The 16,328-nt window shown below is 40.1% G+C and overlaps 1 protein-coding gene across 1 annotated transcript in view; it reads left to right on the forward strand.

The window, feature by feature from the left end:
• The window catches only part of AK8 (adenylate kinase 8), a 106,384-nt gene that overhangs the window by 6,357 nt on the left and 83,699 nt on the right, over positions 1-16,328 (forward strand). Inside the window, exons 2-4 of the mRNA XM_065418891.1 lie at positions 2,974-3,058; positions 7,232-7,281; positions 10,171-10,281. Of these exons, the coding sequence (XP_065274963.1) occupies positions 2,974-3,058; positions 7,232-7,281; positions 10,171-10,281 (246 nt within the window). The remainder of the gene's footprint in view (positions 1-2,973; positions 3,059-7,231; positions 7,282-10,170; positions 10,282-16,328) is intronic.

Here is a 16,328-nt window from a genome sequence, read left to right on the forward strand (position 1 = left end):
GCCTCCCACCTCTGCTTCTTTCTTCTCATCAGAGTCAGGGATTCTGTAGGTGTGAATGGGGCACCCTTCAAGGCTGCCATGGCAGCAGCTACGGATAAAACAGACAGATGTATCATTGTGTTTACAGTCACAAAGGAAAGCAAAAGATAAGTTTTAGAACGCCTTTCCCCTATTCCCATAAAAGTTTTAAATCAGATACGCCTCAATCAAGACCCCTCCAGCTTTGGTGCGCCTCTGCACAACACCACTGTCTAGCTGCAGCCATAGTGAGTCTGGCTTGCTGAGGGTGAGGAGATGGTAGGGTGAAGAGTGAGTCGTTTGGTTAAGTAAACCAAAAAAAATTCAACCCCTGTTTCCACGGGTACGAGTACAGGGCAATGGCACTGTGTACAGGTGCTATTTTCCACAGGCGGTGGTGATTTTAGCTGTTATCTCACTCCTGAGGCTAACAAAGGTACAGAGAGCACAGCTGCTGTTGGTGTCCTGAAGCTGCCCAGGCCCTTATCCTGCTAGCCTGTTTACCACAGTGGTGCCTGCTGAAGTCATTGCAGAGTGGCATAGGAAAGTGTCCTACTGAGGATGGAGAAATAAAGCAGCCTTTCCTCATGTTCTTTGGGAAAGGATTCCAGAGTACTTCCATGGGAGTTTCATTGAGATCCCTCAGAAGGGTATAAGGGATATCCGTGTATACATAAACAAACTGCTCAGCATGCCATTCCACCCCACCCCACCCAACCTAACAATACAAGGGAATGAAAAGCAGATAACTCTGCCTCTGTTTGTTGTACCTCTGTGTCTTTTCGTAGGAGTGAAACAGTGAAAAGCAGATACCTGTGTCCTGCTAACTTGGGTTTGTGCTGGGTACCATCTTCACATATAAACTTTTTATGGGGGAATACATGCATGTGCTTATCCTGGTTTCTTCCCCCAGATCCGGCTTGGCTGGCAGGACTGGCTAGACTGCGGTAGAGTCTTGAATAGATCTTGGCTCACTCATAGCTGGACTCCCCCCACCATGGGACACCCCCCCCCCCTTGTTCACAGGCTTGGTCTCGGGCTCCACTGAGGAACCCATGGTGCTCTGTGGGGTGCTGGTGGGGTTTCTGCCAGGTATGGCATGCAGCTCCCTGTAAAAGCAGCAGGTCTGAAGCTCAGCACCGGATTTACTGTTGGCCTCCCTGGCCTTATGATATGCCTGTTGCAGTTCCTTTACCTCTACATGTCACTGCTGCTGATCCCTGTCATACCCTTTTGCTTTCGTCCCCTGTGCAATCTTTCTGTAGATGTCCATGTTTATACAAGTGATTTCTAGCTGTGATTGCATAGCCTCTTCTCTCCTCAGGCCCAAGAGATCCAGTACCTCCTGGATACTGGAGACACGGAGCATGTCTATAACGTATAGCCAGCAGGGTCGGTTGGAAAGTTGCACACAACAAGGGAGAACTGCTAGGTGTGTCTCGCCAAGCTGGCAGTCAGGAAATGGCATTTAAAAAATACGCAGAGACTGGGGGGGTAGGGATTGGCTTCTGGTCTCCATGACCTGGGCAGTGGAGTTCACAATTGTGATCAGAGCGATCACTGTCAGGCATTGTGCGAAAGCTGCTGGGGGAGTGGTAAGGTTGACAATGTCTACTTTGCATTGTGTTGACCATGGTACATCAACCATGAATCAATGCCATTTGGGGAGGTGGTGTTACTGCTTCTCAAGAACGGGGTGCTTACATCAGCGGGAGACACATTGAGTGTAGACACAGGAATAAATAGTTGACGCAAGGCAACTTATGTCAAACTAACTTTGTAGGGTAGACCAGTCCTTAGGCATCACAGAAAATGGAAGGAGGTTTTATTGAGTTAGGTCCTATATTCCTACAGGCTAACCTCCTGAGCGTTGTTGCCTGCTACCAGAAAAAATATGCACTACTCTATCACTGTAAAATTCCAGCACTGAAAAAACTAAGGAGTAATATTAGAAACATTTTTCACATGTAGGTCCAGTTATGGACTTATCTGCTGTGATGGAGTGGTGCTGTGTAGTTACAGTAAGAGTGTCTGAAAGTTAGGATTCCTGGATCTTATTCCGAAGTCAGTGGAAAGTTATCCATTGATTTCAATGGCACTTGGATCAGATCCTGTATAAACCTGAGTAATGGACCTGCAAGGTGGTGTGTGTGGTGGAAAGAAGTTTGTGCTCTTTTTTTTTTTTTTTTTTTTTGGTTCTTTATGACATATGAAGAAGACCTGAAAAAACATTTTTTCAAGGCAGGGTTTTTTACAACAGAAATTCAGGTCTTGTCTACCTTCAAAGCCTTATAGGCTACTGGAGAACTAATAGGATTATGACCGAAAGAGGACGTGAAAACTGATCAAGAGGGAAAGTTATTTTTATTTATATTAGTCACAATTCCTTATTTTTTAATTTGTTTGTGTTAACACTGCCTTGACTTGGCTGTGAAACGTTTGGGAGAAAGGATGTCTTTAAGATTCAACATCCTGCCCTTTCAATGAAGGTCTGAGAGAGCTCACAATCCACATTTCTATGTTCTTCAAGAAGCCTTCCAGCAAGAACAGTGAAGACTATATGTGAAATTCTTGATACTTTTAAGGTAAATCAAGTAAGGGTGGGGTGGGAGTTTATAAATAAAATAAATAACATCCCCCAAATCTTTCAGGCCTTCTTGCTGCATCAGAAATAATAAAAGGGACCCACATCCATTTATTTTCCTTAGCAAATCATCTTTAACCTCTATGTACTTAGTTTGGTCCTCTCTAAAATGCGCTTCATATTTCCTTACCTCACAGGAACTTATGAAGATGAATGAATATATCAATCTCTTTGAGGTCCTCATGTGAAAGATTGCTATAGAAATGCAAAGTATTATCATCATCATCGTTATTATTATTATTATTATTTATTTGTTATTATTACTATGGCTGTGTTAAATTTCCTGCTGAGTCTGTCCTATTTATTTTCAGAATATGCTTGAAGGGTTGTTAATCCATAAACCTGATGAGCCCATTGAGTATATGATAAGCCACTTAAAGCAAGACAATGATCATGGTAAGTGAAAATGAGAGACCATATGTAGTTCAACTCGTGATTTATAAACCATTGTTGTGAAGCTCTACTTCAGTTGGCAAATGGTGAATAAAAGTTTTCAGCCTGTCTCTCAAATTTTTGTAAGCGATTTGGAATAGTTATTGGTAAGATATTTTTAATTTCTTTTCTAGTGGATAATCTAATAAAAATGCACTTGAACAGTTATAAAAATGAAATCCTCTAAGGGAATAACAAAGAGTTCTAGTGTATCAATTATTAATGCTTTCTGTGCCCCATCTGATATTTCCTGTTGTCTTTAAACTCGCTAATTACCCCTTTTGTCAGGTGTAAAATTGGTTTCCCATTCTACCTGGGCTGGCAGCTTCTCTGTTTTTTTGAGTACTTAGTTACTTGCTACTGTTAATGAGTTCCACAGCTCAGTGGCATCTCAGATGAAGGAACAGCAAGCATGCCTGCCCATGTGTATAACAAAACCTGATAAATTGAATAGGAAGTATGTATTCTGCACAATAAAAGCATGTACACTCAATCAAATTATTTGATTTACAAACTGTTCACCCTTAGGCAGATTATATTTGGAGATGCACAACTGAACTATAATTTTGTTCCGCATGAGCTGTCAGGAGTAGCTGGTGTCATGTTGCTTTGATGTTTCTTTAAAACCATAGTAAACCATTATGAAAGTTCTGCTGCAGCATCAATGAAATCATTATCACAAGAGATGCTAAGAGCTCTTTCTACTTAGTGATCAGATGGATGTCGATTGAAATGCGGCTAAATAGCAAAAATCAAATCCTGCGAATTATGTCCAGCCTGTTTTGATGTGGGCAGCATGAGAAATCTGATCTGTTTTACAGCCCCGTTGAAAGTACACAGTTGAGGAGTTTCATGGGATTTTATAGAATGCTGATAAATCTCCATCACACTGAGCTAAGGCTTGTTCTTTAGCCCCACGGTATTATTTGAACAGAATCAAGCAGGTTGCCATTCATGACTTCAGTAAAATAAGAGGCTAAAGATAGAACCACAGCAATTGTTTGTCAAATGAAAAACTGCTATCTGTTTGTGGTTTGAAAGAATCTATTAAGACGTGGAAGGAACTCCAATTAAAATTAAAGCCTAAATGTTGTTTTAAAAGTAAATTTTATGGAAAACAATGTAAGAGAAATCTGTAGTAGAGTTGATATTTACTTTTTGATCATGGTGGAAGGTGCTGACTCTTTAGAAGAAAAAACCCTTATTAGAGCCATCAGTAAAGTGATGAATTTTCATGATCTTGCCTTGCTAGACGGTTTTAGCCCCAGAGAAATTTTCAAACAAAGATGTGGAAAAAAGATATTGCAGCTACCCCAGGTGTGAAGTCAGAAAATCTTTTTAATTAATAGTAGGATTTAAAGCACTCTTTTTAAAAAAATACAAACAAACCTAATGATTATAACTTACAACAATCCTGATGAAGCTCTTGGGTCAAATATTAGGTGACTGGGCTCTCATATTCAAGGCTATGTGGTATTGTTCTTTCATGTGATTGTTCTAAAAAGCTAGAACAATGTGATGACTAAGCTATTTTTAATGCAAAGATGTCAGTTTTGTACATTTTATCTGGGTTTGTGCTAATAAAAGGTTTCCAAAATCCAAGTAACTTTTTTTTTTTTTTTTTTTTTTTTTTGCGTGAGTACTTCCTATATAACCATGCCCATGATGAAATTTACAAAATTCTGGAAAAATGTTAGTCTTGTACTGTATACTTCTTCAGTCGGATAGAGGAGTTGCCTTACAAGTTAAGTGATTTTTTTTGCATTAATATTAATCACAGAATCATTTGGACTTGAAGGGACCCCTACTGAGTCCAGCCCATCCTTTTGCATTGTGCCAGGAATAATTCAGTTCCCCCTAAAACTGTACCTGAATGCGAAATGTCAAGACTGCTTGGAAAAGTAAATTCTGTAACATCTCAAGATTCAACACTGAGATGTGGTTTATTACCAAAGAAAAAGGTGTTGTGTAGATTTCTTGGTGTTCATTTAGCTGCCTGTGTAGACCTTAAGCATTTAATACTAACTGTGTGCTGATTTGAGAGGTTAAACGTTACATACAGTGATGCTCTGGTTGTGCCCTTGTGTCATATGTTTAGGGAAAAATGCCTTAGAAGATTCTTACAAGTGTGCAAATGAGTAAATCAGTGCATTACACTGCCTCATCTGCTGCCAGCCACTAAGCAGAGAGAAAACCAGATTTAGTACAAAGTGAGCATTTACAATAGCCCTGGGCAATATTAAAGCATGATATGGTGTATATAATGATACGTTTCGTTTTTCATCAAACGTTTGTCCAAGAAAGTTGTGTGTTAAAGCTTCAATACCTAAGGGTTTTCTTGTGAATTTTAAATCATGCTCCTAGTTAAACCTCAAAAGGATCTGTGGATGGAAAGGTTTTTTGATTTTCTTTGAAGTGGTTTGAAGAAGTTGATTAGTGTTGGCACCCGAGCACTCTTTTATGACGCTGTTTATAAATAATTCCTCAGTACCGGGCTGGAGTTTCAAGGTGTTAGATTTTAAGAAACTAGGATTTAATCACATTACATTTGAAAGAAATTAGGTGATAAAAACAGCCGATGTATCCTTTTAAAGTATTTTTCGACATTGTGTACTAGTTCTGTTGCGCTTGCAAGAACCAATACGGGGGGAGTTTTCCTTAAACCTTCCCAGTCAAATAACTTTGTAAAGATGAAGCTGTAATTTGGGTTTTATGAATGTTTAAAAATTGCACCTGCCCAGCTGCTCCTAAGTGTTCGGAAGGTCTTCATAAAATTACATTTCCAATCCTTTCCTGTCTGCCGAGATCAGAGAGTATATTCCTTTTGGTTGTCATGACCTGGAGAGGTTTTTGGCTGGATAGATCCCCCAACTCATTATCTTTGACCCATACTACTGCCAATAAATACCTATCAGTCACTGTTCTCAAGCCTGATTCCTTCTCTCCCCACAATGGAAAGTGGGAAGAAAAACCCAAGATGTTAATGTAGCAATTCAAGGGATCACAGCCCAAAATGCACGCATGCAAAAAAGCTTCAAATCTTTCTCAAGCGATATTTCCCCTTTCTCCTTGTTTTTTGACACCGCTGATCCTTCCCTCCATCACCGTAGAATGAGAATAATCATTGTGTTGTCTATATGATTGTAAATTTCTTGGGTCCGGGACCTTATCCATTTTTTTTATTCTTTAGGTTGCCCTGTACAGCTATGGCACTATAAGAATAATAAAAACCAAACTAATAAATACTAGTAGAGATGAGACAGGAACTTGTGTGCTAAGGGAAAAGAGGTTGCTGCCATGGCAAGTAACTTTTTTTTCTTCCTTTCAACTTGCATCCCCTCCGCATGGAAGGGACACTGACATGCAGCAGATAAACACAAAAGGAGAAAAAAATGGAACTTAATGCTGACTAGAGAAATGAAGGGCAGCGGATAAAAGGATAGAGGAGAAATGTGGAGTAGCCCATTTTCTCTTGTGACTGGGAAAAATTGTAGTGTCCCACAGGCAATCTGAGAAATGTTCTGTATACATTTTTTCCCTATTTCTACCCACGAGGTAGCTATCCTCAATAGCAAAGTGCCCATTTTGCAATGTATAAACCTTCTTGATCCATGACATAACCTATCTAGAGAAAGGTGTGAGTTGAAATTATATTACTCATGTTTATTTTCTAAAAATGAAAAGGAAATGCATTATTAGTACAAAGTAATAAAATAAGAAACTATACGCTTTGAAATTGGCCATCATGCTGCATATACAAAATTAAAATACTGTAAGATGCATCAGATCGAAACCATTTAACATGTTGGGAATAAAAAGCAAAGTTAGAAACATAAGTATTCAGTATTTATGCCCTGTTTATGTGAGTTACAAATAAGCTGTCTGTGCTTAAAGCTAGATATGTGCTAAGTGCCTTGCCAAATCAGAGTCTTAAATGTGTTAACTGTGGAAATTAAATTAAGACATAGTCATGACTAGCTTGGTCCCCCAATCCTGCAGTCCTTACTCAAGCAGAACTCCCAGTGAAGTAACTGTATTACAGTATAATTACATATGTTGTATATTATGTAATATGAAGAAACAATAAAGGTGTCTTGCCTTTCTGTATCTTGACATTCATGTATATTTATTTTATAGTTCCAAGAATTTGTATACTTGGTCCACCCGCCTCTGGAAAAACCACTATTGTAAGTATATTACCTTAAGTGTTATAACACTGCACTGCCATATGTTTGCAAATTAGAACTTCTTGTTCAGTTATGCTAGAATAATTATGTATTTAGAAGTCAAAAGTCTTGTGACAATAGAATAAAAATAACTTTTATTCCTGTTTTGTGGGCCATAGTTTTGGCCTGTGCCTAGATACCACGGTGATAGACTGACTAGATTAGATTAGACAGAAGCACTGGCACCTCAGAACAGAGGAACTGAAAAAATGTGAGAAACGAGGGGTGTTTACACAAAACAACCTGGCAGGCTTGTTACATTTATGGATTTGAGACATTTAGGTTCAAATTTTCAGAAGTGTTTTTTAAGTGTTGGGTGTACAACTTTAGATGTTCTGGGCTTGATTTTCAGAGGTGAAGGTCACCCACAGCTCCCAATTAAGTTGGAGTTCTGGGTGCTCAGCACTTCTGAAAATCAGGCTTGAGGGGTATGATTTTCATAGTGCTTATGTGACTTAGGAGCACAAATACTATTAAAAGTTACAGAGTAGCAGCCGTGTTAGTCTGTATCCGCAAAAAGAACAGGAGTACTTGTGGCACCTTAGAGACTAACAAATTTATTTGAGCATTATTAAAAGTTAGTGTTCCTTAATCACCTAGGCACTTCTGAAAATTCTACCCTGAGTGTCTAAAGTTGGGCACTCAAACTTAGAGGCCACTTTTGAAAGTGTGGTTCTTAGTGTACTGCTACGTGTGTGTGTGTGTGTGTGTGTGTGGTGGGTGGGAGGGGGTAAAGGGGGTTGAACCACATGGAATTTAAAATGTGTTAATTGTCACAACTGCTTTTGACCTAAAAGTTTTACAGTTTATAGGACTGTATAACAGTGTATTTTCAAAAAAAATAGTTATGGCTTTTTATGCTTTCAGAATTAACATCCATTTATATTTTACTTTTTTAGAAACTTTTTTTCAGATGCAGTTAAGACTTGCCAGAGAAATGGTCTATGTACAGCTAGCACCTTTCTCAACAGCTTCCATTCTCTGTGTGTATTTAAAATCACATTTGCAAATTTCAGGGACAAAAATAAGTTTCTACCGTTTATTTCCCCCCCCCCCCCCCTTTTGGCAGTGCAGAAACAGTGCAGTTGTGAGATAGGGAGCTGCAGTTGTGAGATAGGGAGCTGGATTCTGATCTGGTTTGTGCATCATTAAGAAAATTGTTAACTGGTTCAGTCCCAGGGCCAATACTACTAATTTACGCTGGTACAACGCCACTGAAAATAATGAAATTGCGCTGGTGTTTATTTTCCATGTAATATAAATATATATTTCCATTATATGGCAGGGTACTGGTATCTTCCCTTGACAAGATTATAAGAGTTTATGAAATTCCCAGTCAAAAAAACTTTGTGAAAATGGTGTTATACTTGTAAATACATATTAAAAATGTAAAATAGGGAGGAAATAAACTTTAAAAGAACTCTGGAATTTCAAAGAAAACATTGAAAAGCTAGGAAATTAAGTTAAATTAAAATTTTAAACAATACTATGTAATTAGAGAATTAAAGCACCATACATTATCTATATTCTATCCTGATATCCCCGCCATCCAGTGCACCCTACCTGAAAGATAGGTACTTGTTTGACAGGTATTGTATATTACAGCCAGCTGCCCTATTCAACCCGATATATGCCTTTGTGGTTGGCTCCTGACCCCTGATGTCTGGGGGACATCTTAAATCCTATGTAGTCAGTGGGAGTTGGAGATGCTCAGTACTTCTCAGGTTCAGTCTTATAATTTGGTGGTTCATCTAAGAAGTCTGTAACTCCAGACACCTTTTACCAAATTCCCCCCGGAATGATATACCATGGTTTACATAGCTGAGTTGCAAGTGTATATAGGAAACAATATTGGGAAAGTGAGAAAGAGGTTAGGTGAGTTGTTCGGGCCTAGTCCAAAACCTGCTGAAGTCAGTGGAAACACTCTCTTTGATTTCAGTGGGCCTTGGATTGGAACCTTTGTGCTTATGAAGTGTAAAAGGTAAGTGTTTGGTGTTGCCACGTTGTGAATGGACAGTCTGTGACCATGGAGTAGGTGGGTATTGCACAAATTATGCTGAGTATGGTCACAGTGTAATGGAAGTATTTGGCTCATTTTTCAATGTCTATCTGTGGTATTAGAAACCTATATAATTACTTTCTAAGGCTACGTCCTCACTACGGGGGGGGGGGGGGTCGATTTAAGATACGCAAATTCAGCTACGCGAATAGCGTAGCTGAATTCGACGTATCGGAGCCGACTTACCCCGCTGTGAGGACGGCGGCAAAATCGACCTCCGCGGCTCCCCGTCGACGGCTCTTACTCCTACCTGCCCTGGTGGAGTACAAGCGCCGATTCGGGGATCGAATGTCACGTCCTGACGAGACGCGATAATTCGATCCCTGAGAGATCGATTTCTACCCGCCGATTCAGGCGGGTAGTGTAGATGTAGCCTAAGCCAGGAAAGATGTCATGCAGGCATAAGGTTGTGTCATTAATTTGGATGGAGGGTTAGGAGCATGGATACAGAGTTAAGGTTGTTTTTGTGTTTCTTAACAATGCATATTCATATTTGTCTCCTTTTTTTAAGTTTTACCTTAAATTCAAATTTTCCTGGCTGTTCAATATATATGGTTTTGAAAACTTCAGCATTCTTTTATTTCCCCTTAAGTTACTGATCTATATTCACAACCTTAATTGCATATTAACAAAGCATCTGTTCTGCAATGTGAGTACTTATTAAGCTTACAGTTATGGATTATTTGTCTAAATTGGAGGCTAGGAAAATACTGACTTGTTTTGCTTTCTGTGGGGCTTCTGAAAACATTTTCTTTGCACCCATCTTTTTTTCCTCCCATTTCTTTCCCCAGGCAACATGGCTTTGTAAACAATTGAATACCCCTTGTATCACTCAGGAGACTTTATTGGAAGAAACATTAGAGCTGACAAAAGAAGTAAAGGCATTTCAAGAGAGAGGACAGGTACGTAGGGAGAGGTAACAGTACCAGCTCAGTGCGCTATGGAAGACAAATTATATGACACTGCCATGATTTCAAATGGTGGACAACTTGATCAGATTAAAGTACAAAGTTTTGCATCAATGGTGGTTTGAACATGGGTGTATGAATTTGTAGGTGCAGGGGTTTTCATAGGGAGAAAATAACCTTTTTGCTACATATAATAATATGAACAGAGATAAAAATATACTATGACACAGACAGGGATGGGAGAGACAGGGATTGGCAATGATTGAAAACCTTAACATTAGTTTCTTATTAGATACTAGAAATACATTTCTGGGTATGCACAGTACTGTTTAAAGAGTTATACGGTTTCACAAGAGAAAGCCTGTTCTGTTTTAGCATGTTTGATGATCTCCATTAAGTAAGCACTATTCTCTGGGGTCTGTTTCAGTACAAAATACTTCCAGAAGATATGTTCATGGAGAACACTTCTTTGATGTGACAGAGCTACTTAGCTATGTAGGGTTGATTTTTCTGTAGCACGACACAAATAATGTACTTGGTGCACTAATTCAGAGTAGTGTGCCAATCCAGTCATTTGGTGAGTGCAAACCCAAGAGGCGCTCAGGCTGAGGAGGCAGCAGCAGGGTCAGGAGGACTTTTAGGGTATGTGTATACTGCAGCGTAAGCCCAGGGTTCGAACTCAGGCTCAAGCCTAACACCCTTCCGTCTAAACACAAATCATGCTAACCCAGGGCTCAAACCCAGGGTCCCAGGACTCCATGAGGGTGGAATCTCTGATCCAGGACCCAGGATTCCAGCCCTATTGCTTTGTAGTGAAGATGCAGCTAGACTGGATTCACTCTCAGAGTTCACCAAAAGTATTCCACAATCCCATGGGCCGACTTTCTTTGTCCTCTGTACAGTCAAGTTTGGTGGACAGTCAAGTTTTCCCACACTGGACCTGAACAAAGGGCTAGAGTGGCCAGATTTTGGGAAGGCGTTAGGAAGTCTGGGATGGGGTGGTTGGACTCAGGTCTACATAATGCAGCGTAGACGCTGGGGTCCCAGATTGGGACCCAGGGTTCAACAGTTCCTAAACTGGGGTTACAGTTGAATGTAGATGCTGAAGCCCTTGTTTAACAAACCCAGGATCTGGTAGGTTACTAACTCAAGTTCTACTAACCTGGGGCTTACATAGCAGTGTAGACATACCCAGTTCCTAGGCTAGCCAAATTTAAATGCTTCAACCAACCTTCAGAAGAGCATTTGTTTCACTACTCGCTCTGAATTCATTAATCCTTCCACCCCTCATCTATGGCCAGTACTCTGGAGCCATTCTTTCCCCCTCCCTAACATCTTATGGAAGATTTTTTGAAATAAGTTGTTCAATGAGCATTTTTGCCAGTTGACTTGAGGTATGGTATTGACATGAGAGTTACTTGCCTACAGAGTTGACAGCTAGTGAAGATAGACGAGAATGAAATGGGGGAAGGATGTCCTGAATAAATCAGGTCAGCACCCCCTTTACCCTCCCCTCCACAAAAAAATAAAAATAAGACCCTATATTTATTACATTGAATCAAAGAATAAGGTTTGGAGATGCCTTGAGTTGACCTCCTGGTCTGAAGATTTGTGAGGAAAAAATCCATCAAAATCACTGAGACTACCTGCAAAACATCTGCTTTTGACTAGGATGGAATAGGTTGGCGTAAAAACGGCTTTTATTGAGAAAATGAACTTTAATAATTTGAGTGAAGGATTTTTTAAAAAGATTATTTTACTAGATTCATGAAACTCAATTTAGAGAGGGGGAAATTTAAAACAAAAATTCCCTTTGGTTTAATTACTCTAATTATTAACATATTTCAGACTGAAGAGAAGCACTTTCAAGGGTGTCCTTTTGGGCTTACTTGATTTAAAAACACTGATGGTGTGGAAGATGAAAGCCAAAGATGTCAGGGCTAATCAGGTGGCAAAGAGCATCTGAGAGCTGAAATTGGTGATGTTTTAGTGTTGTGCTGTTTACACCTTTGTTTGTAGGATGTTAGCTACTAGAGGGATGACTTTCATAAATCATTTTTCCAATTCCCTTGCATGATTTTGACTCTTCATATATGACTGTTATGACTAAGGATGAAATTCTGGCTCTATGGAAGTCAATGGGAGCTTTGCCACTGATTTAATTGTGGCCAGGACATCACCTTCAAAGATTTTTGTTTGTTTTTTTTAATTTTTTTTCTCCTTGTTCACTCCTTCTTTCCTTGGGTTAAACCCACTTTTGGTATAAGTGGCCATAATTCCAGTGGTGAATTTGATCTCATATGCACACTTAACACCCATTAGCACTAAGAGGAAAAGGGTGGGTATGCAGAGACTAGAATACAGAACGGTTCATATAGTGCAATATACAACTGGGCACTAAAAAAACTGCAATCCTCTCCAAAGCAGTTTAATAAATGAAATGAGCTTGTGTTTTGTAAAGTCCACCTTGAAGATCATTCATTGCAGTTTAATTTATTTAGATGATCATTTCACTTCATGTGTATGAGGTAACCAGGGCTAAATTAACCCAAAGGCCAAAAAGCTCAGGTATTCATTAACTCAATCTACCTACGTATTGTTACTAGAGCTGGGCACATACTGCAAAAAAATTTCCACAAATATTTATTCAAACTTTTTGAGTAGTTCACTTTGGCCCCATTTGCTTCCTGTGAAAATTTGAGCATTTGAGTTTTACTGGCCCAGGAGTTAATGGAATGGGGATTTTAAATGTATGATTATTTTCAGAAACTAAATTTTATATTTGCACATGCAAGCATTCGCTGACCCATGGTCTGGCATTAACTAATAAGCTCAAATAGTGACAGCCAACTGTCATCAATCCACATTTACAAATATTCAAAGAAGAAGTCAAATATTTTTGAATATTGGATAAATTTGAGGGAATCATGATCTGCTAACAAATATTCCATGAACGGAAGTAGAGGCTCAATTTTTAGATAAATCATTGCAAATTATTTCCTCATCTCTAGTTAGAACAATGTTAATACAGTAGAAACCACCTTCAGGTTATTCCTCTAGTGAAGTTTAATGATTAAGTATTTAAAGATTTACTTCTTTTGTCAACTGGCTAAACCAAGAAGTTGAAACAACTATTGGCTTGTGAAGGTTTGTTCTTTGGACTGTAGCAAATTTTAGTGCAGATATTTGCATACTATGTAGTTACTTAAAACTGCTCTGCTGTTGTGAGTCAGCACCGGCATAGTTTCCCTGTGCTTTTAAAGAAAAAATAGAGAAGAGAAGAAAAACAGAGGCATCCTTATCTTTGCATGCCCAGTGATCTGATCTGTTCCAGGACAAGGCACTACAAAAGAACAAATAGAAAATGTTTTAATCTTTGTACGTATGTGTCGCGTGGTATGCACACCCCATCCTCCTTTGGAACAGGGTGGGGTTGTGATACCACCATGGTTACAGTCTACCTGACAGGCTTTAGGCTGAAAGTGGCACGGCCCAGAGGTCGGAGACAATATGGCTGCCCTTGGAGTCAGGGCAGCGCAGCCTGGTGGCCAGAGTCAATTACAGCGGCCCTTGCGTTCAGGGCAACGCAGCCTAGCGGCCAGAGTCAATTACAATGGCCCTTGCATTCAGGGCAGCGCGGCCTAGCGGCCAGAGTCAATTACAGTAGCCATTGTATTCAGGGCAACGTGGCCTATCAGCTAATACCTGGGTAGGGGGGCCCGGGTGCACCTGACTCCACCGGGCCCCAACAGTGGCGGAGTGGTCCACTACTGGGTCAGCAGGGAATCCCATCAAAACACGCAGATGTCACTCAAGTGGGAGATACCACTCATGCACCCACCCTGGGTCATTTCCTACTGTGCTTCCAGAAGCTGCAATCCCTGGGGCATCAGGGTCTCTGGGCTCCTCAGCATGGAGGATTCCCTGGGGCTCCGTTGGCCATAGACTTCCAGTCCGACTCTCAGGATCTCCAGGTCCCGCAGGCAAGGGATGTGACGGCTCTTCAGCTGGAGTCTCTGCCAAAAGTCCTTCCCCTCCACGGCATTCAGCCTAGAATGAGCTGGGCTGCTCCCTTTTATACTGAGGCAGCAGTTGGAGCATGCCCAGAATGGTCTGAGTGGTGGGACTCCCGTGCCCATAGCATGGGATTGACCCTCTCTTGTCCAGTGTGTGATATGCACACCCCGTCACAGTGTGTAAAAAGATCTATATGTGTCTGTGTAAGGGAGAGAGAGAACAAGCTGAATTGAAACTTTTATGACTCCTAAAATACTAAACCAGTTTTCTTCAAACTTGAATGCTTTTCTTTCCTCAGGGAGAACTATAAAACAAGCCAAGTTTGAAGTTTCTAGATGCAGACATTTTTGCAATAGGAAAGCGAAGAAACTCCATTTGGAACATATGGGGAACATCCCTGTCCCCTCACTATAATCAAAAAGCATTTGTAAGGATTTTACTCAAATGCTTTTGCGGGAAGATTGTGCACAGAGTATGCATTATGATGTCATTGGACTAACACATAATACTTGAAATTCATCATGAATGAGTGCAATGTATCATTAATAAGGTAGAATCATGAATAGAACTGATCAAATCCATGTATACATAAAAAATTTTTGTCTTTTAAAGGCAACAACCACATCAGTTTTAGGAAAGTCTAATATTCCAAATAGTGAGTTTGTCCATTGACCTCAATAGATTTTGGATCAGGCTCAGAGTGCCGTAGCAGGTAGGAATACAGTTTCCCAGTTACCAACCACGCATGTGCACCAATGTCTGAGATCACAGATCAGTGGGAGGTGTTTAACAACATAACAGACTTGGGGCTTTTTTTGTAATAACACCAGTGTGTTAGCTTCTACTGTAATTTTGCTGTGATGGGGCAAGGAATTGCTCTAAATAGCTGTGTTCTATCGGATGCTGTCTATCAGATTTGGCCATTTTTAGTGTAGTGATCTGGTCTAAAGTGATTGAATATGCCCTATTAAAACATTAAGCAGAGTGGTGATTTTGTAGACTACTGCTTAGGGAAAACTTCACTGACCAGGAAACTAAACTGGAATTGAGCCTTTTAGTCTTCAGAAACATCTGGCTTGAGTGCTGATAAAGTGCAGCACCCATACATATGCCCTTGATTATTTTTCTCCAGCAAATTCTGGTCAAAAGAGAGGGCTAAGATTACCACTGCAGTGAAAGAAGTTAGAATAATTTTGGTTTAAATTGGTTTGGCAGGGCTTAGCAGAGTGGACCCCCTGGCAGTTGCTAGCCTCTCTTGACGTGACACATCAAAGAAGTCAGTAAGACACTAGCTGTTTCTGATAGCAGCATGACGCACCTTTGGAAGGTGACAGACTCAAAGCCACAGACCCAGGCTCCAACAGTGAAAGGCTGCGGGAGGCTTTGACGCACCACCCTATGGGACCTGCCGACTTTCAAGAAACAGAGCAATTTCTTTCACTTTTTCTCTTTTACCTGCTTGAATGCTGCTTCGTGAATGGCTGATATTAGGAAAATGATTAAGAACTGGAGACATTAGAGATAACAAAGACCCAATTGGGTCATTTTGGCTATTCCCCAGCCGGGGCAGCATTGTTCTCTGTGGTATATTCTTAAATGCTTTGTCCATCTAATTTTAAATGACTTGCATGATGGAGCTTTCACCATTTCCTTTGGGAATTTTTCCATGATCTAACAGAGATCATTGTTAGGGAATCTTTCCTGATCAGCCAAATTTTCTGTTGTTCACTTTCATCTAGTTATACCCATTATGTCATCCTAAACCAGAAGGACAAAAAAAACCACCCCAAAACTAAACCTTCTTCAGGTTTACACCCATCAGATTGTGTGGTGAAAGCAAGGAATGGGGAAACCCACAGGTGATGTAAATGTTTGTTTGGAACAACAAACATCGAATGCACATAATCAAAGAGTTTCCTGAGTTAGGTGGAGGATAACTTTGTCAGAAAGTAGAATATCCAACTAGAGAAGTAATCCTGGATTTAGTTCTTATCAATAATGGGGAACTTAATGAGATTGTGAAA

This window comes from Emys orbicularis, chromosome 18, assembly GCF_028017835.1.
Source record: "Emys orbicularis isolate rEmyOrb1 chromosome 18, rEmyOrb1.hap1, whole genome shotgun sequence".
Lineage (NCBI taxonomy): Eukaryota > Metazoa > Chordata > Testudines > Emydidae > Emys > Emys orbicularis.